General features: G+C 38.7%; 1 protein-coding gene across 6 annotated transcripts in view; it reads left to right on the top strand.

The window, feature by feature from the left end:
* Window positions 1–13,501, top strand: part of PPP1R21 (protein phosphatase 1 regulatory subunit 21) — a 61,741-nt gene extending 48,240 nt beyond the window's left edge. For 3 of the 6 annotated variants that reach the window (XR_012158281.1, XR_012158280.1, XR_012158278.1), the window contains 6 exons: window positions 989–1,024; window positions 4,464–4,580; window positions 5,920–6,018; window positions 9,563–9,688; window positions 10,240–10,399; window positions 12,872–13,501. Coding sequence is in view for 1 of the 6 variants with exons in the window: in XM_073339237.1 (XP_073195338.1) it covers window positions 989–1,024; window positions 4,464–4,580; window positions 5,920–6,018; window positions 9,563–9,688; window positions 12,872–12,901 (408 nt within the window). In the remaining 5 variants the exon portion in view is untranslated. Of the gene's footprint in view, window positions 1–988; window positions 1,025–4,463; window positions 4,581–5,919; window positions 6,019–8,265; window positions 8,428–9,562; window positions 9,689–10,239; window positions 10,400–11,491; window positions 12,820–12,871 lie in introns of those variants that run through there. The other 3 variants (XR_012158279.1, XR_012158282.1, XM_073339237.1) reach the window with 3 other exon arrangements.
* Window positions 13,502–13,705: the final 204 nt, after the last annotated feature.

Raw genomic sequence — 13,705 nt, 5'->3', positions numbered from 1 at the left:
CAGTAGAAATAACAAATTTAACAAATTTCCACTTTACAGTTGTGGACAGACTCAGTCATGGATACAACACAGAAGCAGACTGAAGTGAAAAAGGAAACCTAGAATTTTGTGTGCTGCAGAGGAAAACGTGGTTTCATGTTACTTTAAAAATGGTTGTATATGGAGTACTTAGTGAGTAGGAAGAAGAGAAACTACTTCCAAGATGAAGTAATTATGAAACCAGATGTTGGTCCAATAAAAGACTTCACCCACCTTGTCTCGCTAATACCCTGGGTCCGGGACAGTTACAACTACACTGCATACAACAAATTGCATTGGCAGTTTGTTTGAATGAGAGAGATCACAGAAAAAAATATATTAATAGGAGTTCTAAGAAATTCAAGATGGACTTCATTGTCACCTAAAGAAGGCGCTAAGGAAGTATCTTAGTACAGTGGAACTTGATTTGTCTATTTCTTGCAATAAATTGTGAGAGATAATCACTCTCTCAGTGATAATCAGTCTCACTAGTAGTATTGGCTAATGTTAGGTGGGATCATTCTTCGCTTGATCCTTGGTCTGTGTAAAGGAAAATTAAAAAAATTCATTAGTTCCTTGGCTAGTCAGCAGCTAGCTTCATAACTCTGCACAAGGTTTCCATAAGTATTTGGTTTAGCCTTTATCTATACTGAAGGGAAAAATCCTTAAGTATCCTGGATACTGTAACTATTTGTAAATTCTCACTGTGAAATATTAGTAAATACTGTGCATCTAGTACTCTGGTATAATTTAATTAGAAAATTTTACTTCTAAAAAGTTAGTTTAGTGTTGCACCCTCACGAATTGCTCATGTATGAGCAAAGTCTCATAACTTGTAGCAGTCTTTGAGATTTTAAATTTAAAAAATTTAATCACCTTATTGCTTTTCTTTATAACTAGGTGTCAAAGTGACCTAGTGGAGTGGAGTCTTGTTTTACAGTTGAGTTTTTTATTTTCTCCCTTGTTCTAGATTGGAATGTTGACCATGACTACTGACAACGAAGAGGTACTTTATGACTGTTTATTACATATAATGATATGTAATAAAGATTTATACTATGTATAATTCAGAAAGTACTAAAACTTGTGCATAACCAAGTTACTCTGTCAGTTACTTGGAGACCCCTGGAGTAATTTAGTACAATGTGGTAAGAATGAATTCTTGCGCAATAACTTTTCCCTAAGACTATCTGAAACTCATCATTTCCAATTGGTAAGGCTAAGATTTAGTCATGGGTATTTTTTAGTAAAAGTCATGGACAATAAACAAAAATTCATGGCCTGGTGTTCTGTCCATAACTAAATCTTGGCTATTCTGGGAGGCTCTGTGGGGAGAGGGAGCAGCTCTGGGGTGCACGCTGGTGCCAGGGTGTGTGTGTGCGCACATGCGTGTGTTTGGGGTGCCTGCTGGTGCTTGGGGCAGGGGGGCAGGGTGTCAGCGGCCCTGGAATGCCGCTGGTGGTGGGGGACGAGTGGCCCAGGACCACTGCTGTTACTGGGGGGCCCGGTGCGGCTGGCCTCAGGGCCACCCAAGGTGCTCAGGCAGCCCTGCGGTCAGGCACACCAGCAGCCTGCAGAAGTCGGAGATCCCAGAAAGTCACAGAATCCGTGACCTCCGTGACAGGGAGGGAGGGATAGCTCAGTGGTTTGAGCATTGGCCTGCTAAACCCAGGGTTGTGAGTTCAATCCTTGAGGGGGCCATTTAGAGATCTGGGGCAAAAATTGGGGATTGGTCCTGCTTTGAGCAGGGGGTTGGACTAGATGACCTCCTGAGGTCCCTTCCAATCCTGATATTCTGTGATTCTGTGACAGACTTGCAGCCTTACCTATTGGTGGTAATCCATGCTTCATTCTCCAATTTGATCTAACTCTGACAATAGCTTATGGCTCTGGTTTTATTCAACAGACGTGTTCAGATAAGGAATTAAACAAGATGTGAGCTACACTCTCAAATTATCAAGTTCTCTGTAGCTTTAGAAAGCGTAGCTCTGTATTCATGTACTTCAGTGACATGAGCTGGATTCCAAACCTCAGATTGATTAATAATCAAAGGAGGGTTGAAGCAGCAAAAAACCACACATTTATAGGCCTCTCCTAACTCCTTCCCTTTCCTTTCTCCTTTGTCTTTCAGTCCAATTTATGGGGAATTTGCCTGGATAACCTCTTCCTTACTGCTCTAGTATGCATTTTAAGTGCCCTAAAAATATACTATTCTTTATTTCAACAGGTGATTAGACCAAATAAAACATGACTGGCAGTCACACCAAATGTTATGTTTTAGTGGTACTAAAGAAGTAAAGTTAGCATTTCTTATCACAGCATGAACATTGGGCTAAGATGAAATGTTTTCCCCTCTCTGTGATCCTTCAGAGAGCAATTCCGTTGACATGAAATGTAAGAAGAAAAGGCGTACTTGTGGCACCTTAGAGACTAACAAATGTATTTGAGCATAAGCTTTCATGAGCTACAGCTCACTTCATCAGATGCATTCAGTGGAAAATACAGAGGGGAAATTTATATACATAGAGAACATGAAACAATGGGTGTTACCATGCACACTGTACAGAGAGTGATCACTTAAGGTGAGCTATTACCAGCAGGAGAGCGGGAGGGGGACGGGGGACCTTTTGTAGTTATAATCAAGGTGGGCCATTTCCAGCAGTTGCCGTCTGGGGAACAGTGGGGGGGAAGGAGGGGGGGTAAATAAACATGGGGAAATAGTTTTACTTTGTGTAATGACCCATCCACTCCCAGTCTCTATTCAAGCCTAAGTTAATTGTATCCAGTTTGCTAATTCAAATTCAGCAGTCTCTTGTTGGAGTCTGTTTTTGAAGTTTTTTTGTTGAAGAATTGCAACTTTTAGGTCTGTAATCGAGTGACCAGAGAGATTGAAGTGTTCTCCGACTGGTTTTTGAATGTTATAATTCTTGACGTCTGATTTGTGTCCATTTATTTTTTTACATAGAGACTATCCAGTTTGACCAATGTACATGTCAGAGGGGCATTGCTGGCACATGATGGCATATATCACATTGGTAGATGTGCAGGTGAACGAGCCTCTGATAGTGGCGCTGATGTGATTAGGCCCTATGATGGTGTCCCCTGAATACATATGCGGACACAGTTATCAACGGGCTTTGTTGCAAGGATATGTATTCAGGGGACACCATCATAGGGCCTAATCACATCAGCCACACGATCAGAGGCTCGTTCACCTGCACATCTACCAATGTGATATGTGCCTAATATCTCTATTAGGCTTGAATAGAGACTGGGAGTGGATGGGTCATTACACAAAGTAAAACTATTTCCCCATGTTTATTTCTCCCCCCCCCCCCCCCACTGTTCCCCAGATGTCAACTGCTGGAAATGGCCCACCTTGATTATAACTATAAAAGGTCCTTCCCCACCCCCACCCCCCCGCCAGTTCTCCTGCTGGTAATAGCTCATCTTAAGTGATCACTTTCGTTATAGTGTATATGGTAACACCCATTGTTTCATGTTCTCTATGTATATAAATCTCCCCACTGTTTTTTTCCACTGAATGCATCCGATGAAGTGAGCTGTAGCTCACGAAAGCTCATGCTCAAATAAATTTGTTAATCTCTAAGGTGCCACAAGTACTCCTTTTCTTTTTGCGAATACAGACTAACACGGCTGCTACTCTGAAACATGAACTGTAAGGTTACTGTAAAAGCTGTTGGAAGATGAGATGGGGTTTAAGTGCAGTGAGTGTTTCTTTATAAAAGACATATTAAGCCATTAGACTTAGCTGTATAAGAATTCTTCAAAATAAGTCTCTGTCTAGTGTGAACCTCAAAACTTAAATGAAAGAGGGTGCAAATGTAGTATGACAGTTGCCCCAAGCTGGTAATTCATTGTAGTCTACAGGAAAGTGTGGCATTTCTGCAAAAATTTAAAGTCTGATTTCTTTAATCAAACTTCTGAAAATGCACATGCAGTTTTGAAAATGTGGCTCCTAATGTCCATGGGCTGCTAATGTCCTGGCCATCTTTGAGAATTCCATCTTTGCTGGAGAATCCAAGATGATAATTGTGTGGTGAGAAGGGGACAGTAGGTAGTCCTCAAGGATTTGCATCCTCACTAGAAATCCTTTAATGTAAATTGTCTGTTGTATATTCTACTCATTGCTCAACTCTCTACATAAAATATAACCTTGAGTTTTAGCATTGTTTTTCAGAAGACTCAAGTTAGTAGTGTTGCACAATATCTGATAAGACTGCTTTTATTTTATAAATGTGTCTGCTCTAAGAAGTGGCAAGCTCAATCAAATTTTACATGCTTTATATATAGTCTATCCGATTTGGACAACTTGCCACTTAGAAAAAAAACTTTTTCCTGTATAAAGATCTAGGTTATGGCTTTAGTTCTAGTAAAGATAAAGTCATGTTAATTGTTTGATCACATGAGCTCTCACTCTTCAGGCTCTAGATGATAAGTCCCGTGAAGACTTGATAAAAAATCACTATATGGCAAGGATAGTCGAACTTACGTCTCTCCTACAGCTGGCTGACAGCAAGTCAGTACATTTTCATGCTGAGGTGAGTATCCAGTCAATCTTCTGTACTGAAAAGTCACTCCTTTCTGAACTTTCTATAGATCAATGTTGGGAACGGCAGACTCCTACCAAAACACCATGGACAATCTATCCGATAATTTGTTCCTGCAGTTTGGTTGGTTTTGGGGTAGTATTCATAAAAGGCTGTATTTGCTGTGTGTTGCATCAGTTTCTTAATTTTTAATAATTGCTCACTTGTTAATCAGTTGCATTTGGTAATAAGAAAGCACATTGGTTTTAAGTCGCCTAGATATAGGTTGTTGTTATACACCTGTTTTATTGCTGGTTTAGCTACCAAACTATATAGAATTGAATTTAAGTCCTTGCCTTAATGCCAGGTGGGGCAGGGGGAGATACTGAGACTTGGGCAGGAGAGGAGAGAAGCTGGCTCCAGGCTGGGAAGGAGATTACTGAGGTTCCTACCTGGGCCTTATCCAGCCCCTCTGGGTCCCACTCCCCAACCCAATCCCTGCACTGCAGCAGCTGCTCCCTGTTCCCCAGCCCAATCCTGGTCCCCGCAGTGGCCGCTCTAGCCCCTCTGGGTCCCGTTTTGACACGCCTTCCTACTTGGCATGTACGAGTTAACTCAATATTTCTATTGCAGGGGTGCTAGCCCCTGCATGCTGTTCCACTGCCCTGGCTTAATGTGACAAACTACAGTAATTTCAAAGAATTTAGCAATTTGATAATGAAGTACTAGAACTAACCTCTCACCTAAAAATTGCAGAATGTTGTACAATTTGGCTTGCTTGACTTCTTTGCAAGCTGAGAACTGTTTTCAAGCATTTGTTGCATTTAATTTTAGAATCCGATAAATGCTCCTCAGTAGGATGAGCAATTTTGCCAGAAACACCTGCAGAACATGCCCCATGTTTGGTTAGATTTGCTTTGTCAGCTTTAATGTGCACAACTGTTATTGGCATGGCAGATAATGAGATAATGTGAAAGAACCATCCTTCCACACTGACATTTAAACAATATGTGCATGTGCATGGCATCTTGAGATCTCATTCGTTTTTCTTTTTATATTTTCTTCAAACAAAATTAATAGATCCTTCTGATCTCAGATATTCTTTTCTACCAATAGTGCTAAAATGTAAGGTGCTTGTCTATAAAATAAATAAAACCTGAAACTTTAGTTTTTTATAACGTTAAATTAGTGTTTAGCTTGTGAAGTTTTGTATAAAAGCTTATTTCTGTAAACCAAAAACTTTACATTTTGAAAGGCCCAAACATTTAGATTTTAAAAAACCCTGCCTCAAATAATTTGCTATGTACAATACTCTCCTGACTAACTGATTTATTTTTGTTTTCTTTGATAGTGCCGAGCGCTTGCCAAAAGATTATCATTAGCTGAGAAGTCTAAGGAATCACTAATGGAGGAGATGAAATTAGCTAGTCAAAGCATCAGTAGATTACAGGCAAGTGAAATGTTAGCTAAGCAATTTGATGGACACACTCCATAAGATAGTTGTGGGTGGAAAAACATAAAACCCAATGTACGTCCCATGCTAAGTGTGAAAACTGTCATGGCATGCGAGTAGAATTGCAGACCAAACCCACTAATGCACATGTTTAAAATTATAAAAGATTGAGTATTAAATGGGGTATATCTATTCTAAAAAATAGAGAAAATACTTAGAGTAACTGAGATACCATTTTAATGTAAACATATCTCGTGCAAATATTGTCCCTTTTACCCTTTATTATCCTTGTTTGTTTTTTGCTTCCAAAACTATGGTTAAATCCCAGCTGCTTGGCTGGGGGCAAAACATTATAATGTATATGCATCTACTGTCCCTTCTCTCCTCTTGCCACACTGCATTTTAATAGGCTGGCTGAAGAGGAGAAATTGACAGGGCTCTTGCTCAATGAGCGCTTTAAAATAGAAAAGTCAATTTCACTTCATACAAGAACTTAGCTAGCAGAGAGGCTGTGAATATATGTAACTGCGTCTCACACTTTCCCAGTAAAACCCAGAATCATAAATGTACATTGGGGCATCCTCCCTAGCAGCTGGGATTTTTAAGACTATTTCAGCCTTTACTTTTTTTTTTCCCCTGGAAGACTGATGGTGTGTTATTATAAAACCCACATGGCAACTTAATAAAATAAGTAATTTTTAACCATGGTTATCAGACTGTGGACGTGTCAGTTTTAGTTCCTTGAAAAACTGCTCTGCGAAAATGCACCGCGCACCATTTGCACTTAAAATCCAGAGAACTGAACCAAGATAGTTGAGAGAATGAGAAAAGAGAAAATTGTAAATACATAAGTAAACAGGAACTTAGAGAGGTTTAACTTTCTGACCCCCCTCTATATTCAGTGAGTTCAAACCAGTGCTAACTGTAATGAGAAGATGATTCTTTACTTTTTAAACAAACCAACATTTTTGGCTTGGAAAAGTTTGAGGAAGGAAGCTATTTTTCCATATGAGTGGCAGTTGCCACTGTGTAGTATTCCTTCTGGCTTTGAACCATCTCATTTAATTTCTCCTTCACATCATCATAGTCCTCTTTATCATTGGGTAAGTTGGGAGGCTTCTTAATTGAAATGTGGAATGTAAAATGAATCCCATAATTCCCTTTTTAGATACTTCATCAGTAAACTCACAATTTTACTAAAAAGCAGCTTTGTGATTGAGACCATCTAGTAATATAGAACCATGAAAGGGGGTGACAGTTTGTCAGGGTTGCCAATGCAGGACGCACATACCCATGACTCAAGAGATGGTCAGGACCTATTCAGTAGTGCAATGTGAGGCCTTTGCATTGAACAATGTAACCACGCTTTTCAATACAAGTATTAAAGATAAATGAATTATCTATGAAACATTTTAATTCTTTAAATCCCTTGAATTTGTACTGAGAGCACAGTAAGTAGCCATCACTTAAAACAGTGGTTCTCAACCAGAGGTATGTGTCATACCCCTTAGGGTACTCAGAGGTCTTCCTAGGATTACATCATCTCATCTAGATATTTGCCTAGTTTTACAACAGGCTACATAAAAATCACTAGCGAAGGCAGTACAAACTAACACTTCATACAGACAATGACTTGTATATAGAGCAGTATAAACTATACATTGAGATGTAAGTACACTATTTATATTCCAATTTATTTATTTTGTAATTACATACTAAAAATAAGAAAGTAAGCAATTTTTCAGTGTGTTCTGTGATGCTTTTTTGTATTTTTGTCTGATTTTTGTAAGCAAGTAATTTTTAAATGGGTGTAACTTGGGGGATACGCAAGACAACTCAGACTCCTGAATGGGGTTCAGTAGTCTGGAAAGGTTGAGAGCAACTGATTTAAAATAATAATAAGCACGTGGCTGTTATCAGGCTTTCAGTTAATGATGACAATACTGGAGTAGAAGAATAGGCTCTCTAACATTTGTGGTTACCCTAGGAAATACTTCATGCCACCTTGTTCCCAGTCCTAATATTGACATTCCTAAAGTCATTAGGCCATAGCTATAATTTTTTTTAAATGCACCTTGTTCTATAAGTAATGCACATCTTATTCTCTCAAACTTGCAAAGGTGACTTTGCACATGTTTTATGATAGTGACGCCTATGAAAAAATACTTTCTTTTAGCTTTTTGAATGTCACTTTATATGCCTCTATCACATCTGAAATATAAAAATATCTTTCGTGTATTTCAGATTGATGTCAAACTGATGATGTACATCTGAAACAGCCTTACATTGATCTTTGGCATTCACTGCAGCAAGATAAGATTTTTAAATAAAATTCCATTTGACTTAGTGCAGTCCTCATTTACTACTACTTGAAGATTACATCACATATAAAAGGAGAACAATATGGTAATATTGTCAACTAGCTGCCCATTTAGTGTTCTTTGGCATATGGCTAGTGGACTGCCATTTTGCCATCCATTGGAGTAATGATTACAATGGTAGACTTTTATTAGTAGCTGTTAAAGTACTTGACTTCTGATGCAAAACTTTTTTAAATTGCTAGTACTATGCCTAATCTCCGTAAACAAGACCAGTAGGATAGAAATTATCCACAAATTCTCCAGTGACTTAATGAATCACTGTATGATTTCAAGGTATTAATGATGTGACATGATTGTGCAGCCCAGACTCCCATACAGATAGTTCCCTTGAATTCAGTGAGCATTCTCAGCATGAGAGAGGATATGGTCCTGCAGTCCTTAATCTTTAACTGTTACTTTTCTTACGTATTCAGATACCATACTGAAGACTCTGTATATACAGATATTTAATATTACTGTCCTTCAGGGCCCAGTTCTATCTTCCCATGTTCTTAATGGAGGTTTTGGATCACCTATTTGCGTTTATTAGGATTTCTATGCATGGTATATTTTCAAGACCAGGATTTATGTAGTGTTTATCTGAACTCTTTTCATTGTGAAGTTCTTGTAAGATGAAATTTGACCATTTCTCTGGTGGTGGCAAATAGACATAATTATAAAACTGAATTTCTTCTAAAACAGTGCACCCTCAGTACATATCTGTAAAGATCCATATACCTCCCCAAAAAACCTCACACAAACTATTCATCCACAGTTATCTAACAAATTGTTGTTTTTTTAAAAAGTATACTGGCTGGCGCACAGTTATTTTTAAACATATAGTCCTGAATGTTAAGCAGAACTTGATAAATAAAAACAATTGCACCTGGGCTGGAAACTGGGTTTTAGCCTCAGTGATTTTTGTCCCATGTTGTTAAACCCTTAGTTAGATGATCTATAAAATAGTGTAATAAAATAAGTTGTGGGGGAGAGATAAGAAAACTACCGAGACTTTTTTCCATTTAAAATTTTGCATAGTTGCTTTTCTCCATAAAGAAATTGCTTAAGCGCACACGTTTGGTCAACCTAGCAGCTTTGTTGGACAACTTACATGTCTGCATGAGCAATATGCTACTGTAATATTGGGCAAAGCTGAAAGCTACTGTTCATTCACTCCACAGGATGAGTTGACAACCACCAAAAGAAGCTATGAAGATCAGCTAAGTATGATGAGTGACCATCTATGCAGTATGAATGAAACCTTATCTAAACAAAGGGAAGAAATTGATACACTAAAAATGAGTAAGGTAAGTTACCAAGTGTTGTATTTTACTTTGGGCATGGTCTGCAGCCTGGGTTTCTGCAGGCTGCAGTGATATAAGCAGTAGCAAGTAGAGTGTGAAGTTACTAGCTCATTTTTATTCTGAGCCACTTGACATGAAAACCTCAAGCCCTATCCCTACTGATCCAGGTGAGTGAGAGTTTTAGAACCTAACTTGGAATCTGGAAATGACTGGTAGTTATAAACTATGTCGTTCCCTGCACTCTTAACTGTAGAGAGCTTATTACATCTTCCCCACACCAGATTAGGCTTCCAAAGGGGACTTCTTATAAGAGCAGTACCATTTTTCAGCTACCTAAAAATAAAACATACTGTTAAAAAAAAATGCACATGGAGGGATGATCAGGAAGGTGGAGGAGATCAGAGAGTCACACTGTAAGCATTCATTTGGGATATTCTTTATGGTCACTCCTCCATAGTTACAATATATTGTGTTAAAATTGCTATTCTTTCTCTCATCCCAATGATCCAGTTGAAAAGTTAACTGCTCTTGTTTCTCATTGTTTTCACACATAGAATCATAGAAGATTAGGGTTGGAAGAGACCTCAGGAGGTCATCTAATCCAGCCCCCTGCTCAAAGCAGAACCAACACCACCAACTAAATCATTCCAGCCAGGGCTTTGTGAAGCCGGGCCTTAAAAACCTCCAAGGATGGACATTCCACCACCTCCCTAGGTAACCTATTCCAGTGCTTCACCACCCTCCTAGTGAAATAGTGTTTCCTAATATCCAACCTAGACTAGGTAACCTATTCCAGTGCTTCACCACCCTCCTAGTGAAATAGTGTTTCCTAATATCCAACCTAGACCTCCCCCACTGCAACTTGAGGCAATTGCTCCTTGTTCGGTCATCTGCCACCACTGAGAACAGCCAAGCTCCATCCTCTTTGGAACCCCTCTTCAAGTAGTTGAAGGCTGCCATCAAATCCCTTGCCTCACTCTTCTCTTCTGCAGACTAAACAAGCCCAGTTCCCTCAGCCTCTCCTTTTAAGTCATGTGCCCCAGCCCCCTGATCATTTTTGTTGCCCTCCGCTGGACTCTCTCCAATTTGTCCACATCCTTTCTGTAATGGGGGGCCCAAAACTGGATGCAGTACTCCAGATATGGCTTCACCAGTGCCAAATAGAGGGGAATAATCACTTCCCTCGATCTGCTGGCAGTGCTCCTACTAATGCAGCCCAATATGCCGTTAGCCTTCTTGGCAACAAGGGCACACTGCTGATTCATATCTAGCTTCTCGTCCACTGTAATCCCCAGGTCCTTTTCTGCAGAATTGCTCCTTAGCCAGTCAGTCCCCAGCCTGTAGCGGTGCACGGGATTCTTCTGTTCTCAGTGTAGGATTCTGCATTTGTCCTTATTGAACCTCATCAGATTTCTTTTGGCCCAATCCTCCAATTTCTCTAGGTCACTCTAGACCCTATCCCTACCCTCCAGCATATCTACCTCTCCCCCCAGCTTAGTATCATCTGCAAACTTGCTGCGGGTGCAATCCATCCCATCATCCAGATCATTAATAAAGATGTTGAAGAAAACCGGCCCGAGGACCAACCCCTGGGGTACTCTGCTTGATACCGGCTGCCAGCTAGACATCAAGCCGTTGATCACTGCCCATTGAGCCTGACAATCTAGCCAGCTTTCTATCCGCCTTATAGTCCATTCATCCAATCCATACTACTTTAACTTGCTGGCAAGAATACTGTGGGAGACTTATCAAAAGCTTTGCTAAAGTCAAGGTATATCATGTCCACCGCTTTCCTCATATCCACAGGACCAATTATCTCATCATAGGAGGCAATCAGGTTGGTCAGGCATGACTTGCCCTTGCCCATGTTGACTGTTCCTGATTACCTTCCTCTCCTCCAAGTGCTTCAAAATGGATTCCTTGAGGACCTGCTCCGTGATTTTTTTCGGGGAGAGAGATGAGGCTGACCGGTCTGTAGTCTAAATACCAGAAAGTGAGATTTTAATCCATTTCAATCTAAAACAAAAATAAAATTTAGTCTGCTGAGCAAAAAGTACAAAACAGATCTAAAATGAACTTAAGCTATTTTAATTTATCTAAGATCTCACTGTTAATACAGGTAAATCTGTTTTAAATATAAATTGTAACAATAGTGTCCCTTTAACAATGTTACTTTAACAGGATCTGAAGTCATAATACCATCATAATACAGAAGCACAAGGATGCCCTCTTGGTTGTCTCTCCTTTCGTGGAGACTATTTGTGCCATTTTATAACTTTAAAAAATCCCTGTGGAAAATAGTCACTGCACAAATGCTGTAATTTGCTTATTAAAATAACAATGTCTGAAACATTTGAAAAGTAAAGAACACCCTCCTTCCCCCATAACCATAGGTCCTCAAGCAGTAACTTGACAATTTCACTTAAAATGAGGCCCTTTTAAATATGGAAGCATGCCAAAGTGAAAGTTATACATTTGGGGAGGGTTTTGTTTCCCAGTCAAAGCAGCAAGAAATAACAAAGCATCAAACTCTGTGCCAACATTTAACCAGTTCTGCTTAAAACAATTAATTAAATTATGAACTCCTGCAAATAGACATGCATTTTGAAATTACTGACATCCTATTAATGGAAAATGATACATTTAGAACTCTTCTCCAGACTGTGCTGTAAATATCCTGTTTAAAACCAGCTAAAATATGATAAGGTCGCTGTTTTCTTAAGAAAAATTGATACAAAATAATTCCCAGTATTTATTCCTTTGGATAATTATCCTGTACGGTTTTTATTAGAAACAAGTACCATTTACTGGTAAAAACTCACTTGCCTTCACAGCATTTGAATAATGGTATAATCCTGAGAACATGGACACAATTCCAGTGCCTTTCTTCTAGCTTTTAATTAGAATAAAATATTTGTGGTTTTGATGACTATGAAAGCTGTAATCCTTTCTTCCCTCAGTTATAACAAGTGTAATGGGAATTTATAGAGTAGATACAAAATTTTAAATACAGAAGCTTTCTTTTCTTCTTTCTCTTTGAAATTTAATGACTTTTTTTCTCCTATGTTTCATTTTCTTTTGTAATGTTTTCTCTGTATAGGTAGTGATTTAGGCATCAGATTTGCTCCTGTTTGTTATTTTCATATGAATTATGTTCTCCCGTGCATTATTTGTTTTTCACTACAGGGAAATTCCAGAAAGAACAAAAGTCGGTAGTTTACGGTCAATCAACTGTCTTTCGGATGTTGCTACTGCTACACAGAATTGCAGATGCTGAAAATTCAATGTCACCCTCTTGAGCTAGCTCTTAAAAGGAAACAGAGATGGTTTTGACCTAGTAATAAGTCATTTGGTGCCATATATGAATTTGACACGTTTAGAACTTGTAACCAGTAAAACAGACAAAATTTAATGTTGACAGTTAAAACAAAGAATTTTCACTCCATGATTAACTTGCATCAGAATTCCCTTAGGTTGTTTTTACTGTGCACTTTTTGAAATTAGATTTTAATGTAATCTAATAAAGTTTATGTATATTTTCAAATTCAAAATATGGGTTAAACTTGGTATCCGTGCGGAAGTGTGTTTCTGGATAAAATGTTTAAACTGTCAGCATTCATACATGCCATTCTTTGCTGTTCTTTTAAAAAAAAAAAAAAAAAAGTATCCAGATTGATTTGAAAATGTAACGTTTCTGGCCATGCAAGGTGTGCATTTTGTGTAAATTTATTGTTACCTCCTGTTCTCATATCTTCTGAATTAGTTGGGATGGTTGCTTAGGGAAGCTGATGTCAATAAACTCAAACTTAAAGTGAACTGGCTCAGTCTTGTTTGGGGTATATGCAATATTGGAAACTTCAGTTTCTCGTACTTGGATTTTGAACTCGAGAGGACAAGTAGCTCAATCAAGAAGTGCTCATGAAACTGCATTAAAGACTTGTTGGGGAATTTTGTTTGTATTTTAAAATGTGCTGGTATAAAAATTTGCTTGTAAAATCTAGAGCAAAAAATGAGCATAAA

Source organism: Lepidochelys kempii, chromosome 3 (assembly GCF_965140265.1).
Source record: "Lepidochelys kempii isolate rLepKem1 chromosome 3, rLepKem1.hap2, whole genome shotgun sequence".
Lineage (NCBI taxonomy): Eukaryota > Metazoa > Chordata > Testudines > Cheloniidae > Lepidochelys > Lepidochelys kempii.
The sequence above is the reverse complement of the archived record's forward strand: the minus strand, read 5'-3'. Positions and strand labels throughout refer to the sequence as shown.